This window comes from Geospiza fortis, unplaced genomic scaffold, assembly GCF_000277835.1.
Source record: "Geospiza fortis unplaced genomic scaffold, GeoFor_1.0 scaffold145, whole genome shotgun sequence".
NCBI classification, from domain to species: domain Eukaryota; kingdom Metazoa; phylum Chordata; class Aves; order Passeriformes; family Thraupidae; genus Geospiza; species Geospiza fortis.
In genome coordinates, this window is record NW_005054362.1 from 4,129,679 (window position 1) to 4,134,805 (window position 5,127).

At 52.4% G+C, this 5,127-nt stretch overlaps 1 protein-coding gene across 1 annotated transcript in view; it reads left to right on the forward strand.

Moving 5' to 3' along the window:
* Positions 1-2: 2 nt before the first annotated feature.
* MVK (mevalonate kinase) overlaps positions 3-5,127 on the forward strand; it is a gene marked incomplete at its 5' end in the record, with an annotated part of 10,719 nt that continues 5,594 nt past the window's right edge. The window contains 5 exons of the mRNA XM_005424111.2: positions 3-111; positions 860-1,007; positions 1,977-2,132; positions 3,923-4,026; positions 4,843-4,888. Of these exons, the coding sequence (XP_005424168.1) occupies positions 3-111; positions 860-1,007; positions 1,977-2,132; positions 3,923-4,026; positions 4,843-4,888 (563 nt within the window). The remainder of the gene's footprint in view (positions 112-859; positions 1,008-1,976; positions 2,133-3,922; positions 4,027-4,842; positions 4,889-5,127) is intronic.

The window sequence follows — 5,127 nt, forward strand, 5'->3', positions numbered from 1 at the left end:
TCCGCCTGCGGCCCGGCGCTGAGGGCCGGCTGAGCGTCTCCCTGCCCGGCGTCGGCGTCCGGAGGAGCTGGGACACCCCCAGCCTCCGGGCTCTGCGGGGGCGGATCGCAGGCAAGGGCCGGGGGAAGGAAGGAGGAGCTGCCCCGGGGCACTGAGGGGCTCTCGGTACCGTTCGGTGCCTGCCACACCCCGGTGGCCGTGCTGGGACCCCCACCGTGGGGTGACTCTGCACGGACCCCCATGAGGTGACTGCAGAGACCCCCGTGGGGTTATTTGTTCCCCCTGCAGTGTTTCAGGGCCTCGCTGTCTCTGATCCCGCTCACTGACCTGTCCCTGCCCCTCTCAGTTATTTACATTCCCCTTGTGACCCCGCTGATGCTCAGGTGTCCGTGCGTGGCCCTGTCCCCTCCTGCTTTGGGTTCCAGGGACTTGTTCTGGTGCTGTTGTGGCTTGAGCCAGCCTGGGTCTGTTTTCCTGCCTGTCTGTCCCACACCATCCCTCACAGGAGTTTCTGCAGCACCTTGCACTGGCTGGAGCCCCAGGATATCCCAGTTCCAAAATCTGCATCCTTTAATGAGGAGTTTGTGACTTTCCATGCTTTCCATAGTGATTATGGATGGATGCAATGGCAGGTGTAGGCAGGGAAACATTTGGAAATATGGAGTGTGGAAACCTTGGGATTTCAGAGTGCCTGATGGGCATTTTGCTTTTATTTCATCATAGATCCTCAGGTAGAACCTGAAATTGGCCCCAGCTCTTTCTGCCTGCTGTAACAGAAGGTTTTGTTGTAAATGCTGCTCTCAGTGTAACAATTCCCTGGTTTTTAAGTGTTTAAACTCTCCCCTGCTTGCTTCCATAGCTGATGGTGATGAGTCCAAGTCCCCCAGCATAGAACAGCTGGATGCACTGAGGGAGTTTGCTGGAATTGCTGCTGGGGCCTCAGCTCCAGACAGTCTTGCTACTCTTGCCTTCCTGTATATGTGCCTGGCTGTTTCTGCTAAGTATGGGTAAGGCTCCACTCCTGCCCCAAAATTTTGGTGGTGGGCGGGTGCTTCAGGCAGGTGAGCTGGGAGCCTCTGCTCTCACTTAGTTCTGAGGGCTGAAACCAGAGCAGTTCATGCCACAGTCCCAACACAGACACCCCTCCCCACAGCAGGGAGCTCCTGTCATCCTGGCTTAGGCTGGAAAAACAGAAATAAACTGTGAATTTCTTGTCTGAACTAAGTCTGATCTCTTTATGGGTTGAATCTGCCTAAAACACTGAAAATTTGGGGCTGTTCCAGTTCCCAGCCTTGCCCAGCACTGTCAGTGATCTTGGTGTGACTGGAATAGGTGCTCAGGGCAGTGTCAGAAACCAAAGCAGAGCCCAACTTCCATGTTCTCATCCAAGAAATCCAAGGATAAAGAGCTGGGATGTGCAGCTGGGTTGTGATTTCCCTGCAGTCTCAGGGTGGCACTGGGACTGTCACTCAGCAGCCCTGAGAATCTCCTGGGCTTGATTTTGGGGTCTGTAACAGCCCTGGTGTGTTCAGTGGAGCAAAGGGACGTGGGTATGTCCGTGTTCCATCTTCCCCACCAGCCTCTTGCTCCAGTGGGATGTGGCTGTGCAAGTACAGATTTGGGGTGTTTGCACTTCATTCAGAAATATGCTTATAACAACCTCTGAAGGGGCTCTTTATGGTGCTGCTCAGGTATTTATTTACCAAGAGCCCCTTCTAGCAGCCTGACAAGTTGTGCCAATCGTGGATCCAGCTCAGGAGGGCTTTATTCCAGCACAAGGGCTTGCCCAGGCTGCTCCGTTCAGGAATGAGCCCTCCTGCAGCCCCAGTGTGTCAGATGCATGTTCTGATGTTGCCACTTCTCACCCACCTGTCCCTGTGATCAGTCCTAACTGGTTTTTTTGCCTTTTTGATGTTGTCTGGAGGTGGAATTCAGGGTGCTTGTGCCAGTCCCTTTGTGTGTGTCTGTTTTCCCAGGGATGTTCCCAGCGTGGATATCGTGGTGTGGTCGGAGCTGCCCACGGGAGCAGGGCTGGGGTCCAGTGCTGCCTATGCTGTGTGCCTGGCTGCAGCCCTGCTCATGCTGTGTGGAGCCATCTCCTGCCCACTGCAGGAGGGACAATCCACAGCCAGGTAAGGAATTCCAGCCTGGCATGCACAGCTCTGCTCCCTGTGCCCCACCTTTCCTTTTGCCTGCACGAGTTCTGGCACTGCCACCTCTGCTGGTCTCTCTTGGCTGTCACCACAAGTGACACCCTGAGCCCATCTCCTGTCCAGGCCAAGTGTTCCCAGCCCTGTCCCAGACTTTGTAAAACTCCCCCTGTTTCTCTTGTTTAGGGTCAGAAAAACATACCTAAAAAGGGGGGAAAAAGCTTTATTTTTTCAATCTAATAAAACACACTGAAATTTTTCAACCTCAGTTTCCTCTGGCTCTGAGCATCTTCCAAGTTTTGCTTTGAGTCCTCGAGGATCCTCTCTGGGTTTCTTTTGCATTTCCTCTGAATTCTTTTCTCCATGTGCTACATTTCTTCCTGATCTCCTGCCTGTCTTTCCCTTTTATCAGTACCTGATGAAAGAGAGTTTCATTCCTTCTGCCCTTGGAGCTCCCCTTTGGAAGCCTGGAGTGCTGTGCCCCTGTGAGAGGGAGCTCTGTTTGAAGCTGTTAAAAATCAAAGCTGGAGGGGCAGAACCTCTGTTGTGTGGGATTTTGTGTGGGGCTGAGAGTGAGACAGCAAGGGGCGTGGTTCTGTGTTCTGCTTCTGAACCAGAACTTGCAGCCTGACCCAGAAAAAGGTTCTTGTTGGGAGCACTTGAGCAAATCTCCCAAATTGGGAAATAAAAAGGCAGCTCCAAGTGTTGCAGCAAGGATGTCTTCATTCCCTGCTCTCCCTCTGTGGCTTCAGCATGGATCCAGCATAATTCCTGCCTTCCAGCTGGTGTGCAGAGAGCTGGGGGTGTCAGACTTCAGAAGGGTTTTGCTTCCCATGGCAAGAAAAGAACAGCAGGATAGAAAGGCTCCTGTGTCTGGAGGAATTGCAGCCTCTCAAAGAGGATTAAAAACAAGTGGTTTACTCCTGTTCCCGAGGCTGCTGCTGGGAGCTGTTTGCTGAGTGCTCCCAGATTAAATCCTGGCAGGTGGAATGCAAGGGGTGTGGATGTGGATAAGGACATTCAGCCAAGGCTCAGGGAAGCAGGAGTGAAGGGGAACAGTTTCTGGATAGCAGGTGGCTCTTGGAATTTCTGCCTTGCCTTGTAAGAGGCTGCGAGGTTTTCCCAAAATGTGCATTTGTGCCTCTGCCCCAGCATGGAATACCTATTGAATGGACTTGTGTGTGCAGGGAGGGTCAGAGGTTTTGTGCTCAGACTGAGAGCAGGGTTAGATGGGATACTGGGAATTCCTCCCTGTGAGGGTGGGGAGGCCCTGGCACAGGCTGTCCAGAGAAGCTGTGGCTGCCCCATCCCAGGAAGTGTCCCAGGCCAGGTTGGATGGGGCTTGGAGCAACCTGGGACAGTGGAAGGGGTCCCTACCCAACCAGGGCCTCACCACCCTCACAGGGAAGAATTTTTTCCTAGTATCCAATGTAAACCTGTCAATCTCTGTCAACTTAAAGCCATTCCCCCTTGTCCTGTCATTGCAGGCCCTTGTGAATAGCCTCTCTCCATCTTTCTTGTAGCCCCTTCAGGCGCTGGAATGAGGTGACCCCAAAGCTTCTCCTCTCCAGGCTGAACAATCCCAGCTCCCTCAGCCTTTCCAGTGTGTGTGGTAACACTCCCTGTTTGCTGAGGTGGGGATGAGTCTGGACCCGAGTTCCACTAAATCTGATCTACACCAGGCCAAAGCTGGGATCTTGCCCCTGAACCTGATCCCTCCCTGTCCTCTGGTTTGGAGTGGTTTGTGTTGGAGTTATTTCCTTGCCTTCCAGGTGGACAGAAGAAGAGCTGACACTGATTAACAGCTGGGCCTTCCGAGGGGAGCAGGTGATCCATGGCAATCCATCGGGTGTGGACAATGCTGTTGGCACCTGGGGTAGGTGTGTTTGCTGCTTCTTGGGCAGAAACTCCCAAAATCAGCTCCCTGTTCTGGCCTGAGCACAGGGAATCCTTCCCCTGTCTCAGTCTGCCCCATCTGTGAGCTGGGCCTGGAGCCAGCTGGAATGTTGGGAATGGGCTGCAGGAACACCAGAGCTCTGTCCCCCCCAGGCAGGTGCCACAGGGCAGAGACCTTGCTGCAAATAACTGATACTGAAACATTCTGCAGTGAACAAAGAAACCTAATCCTGTCCCAGGGATAATGCAGGGGAAAATGCAGTTGGACAGCTGTCATTTAGTTTCAATTAGCAGAGACTTCCCAGTGTTTTGAAAGTGTCCTTGGAGACTGTTAATAATCTTTCTAATGAGACCTAATCACAGTGCCTCTGTGAGGGTAGGAGCCAAGTGAGACATTCCTTCTGGACAATGAAATTCCATGCTGCAGGATGGCTGCTGGCACCAGTGCACACCAGTTCAGTCCATGGAATCCCGTGTGCTTGGCTCTGCTGGATTCTGTTTTCTCAGGAAAGGTTTCATGCTGGCCAAACTCTTTGCCTTTTCAAAAATTATTTGTTGTGATGCTGGAGGAGAGGAGAGCAAAGGGAAAGGCCTTGGGTTGAGCATGTCCAGCCAGACCCTCTCATTAAGGCAGCAGGGTGAGGCAGGGCCGTGCTGCTGGAGAACATGGTTCATTTAGCTGGTGTTTCTTGCAATTACTGTCACAGGCTCTGGGTGAGGTTCTGAAGATGAAAGACCTTCTGTGTTATCTCTCAGCTCGCTCTCTGCTGAGACAATAACACGTATTTTACTTTAGGTGGAGCCCTGAGATACCAAGCAGGAAAAATCACACCGTTAAAGAGGTAATATTGGAGTTTCAAAATAACCCTCACACATGGTGGGTGGAACATGTCAGAGAGCCTCTGGGTGGGTGTTGGAGGGTATGAGGATGATGGGAGATGGCTGGAGTGTGGGAAGGGCTCTGCAACCCCATTTTGGGTGTGGGCAGCCTCAGTTGTTGGGGTGGATGGGGACAATAAAACGTTTGGTCATTATCTGACATTAGATGAACACAGCACAAAGGATCAATATTAATTTCATG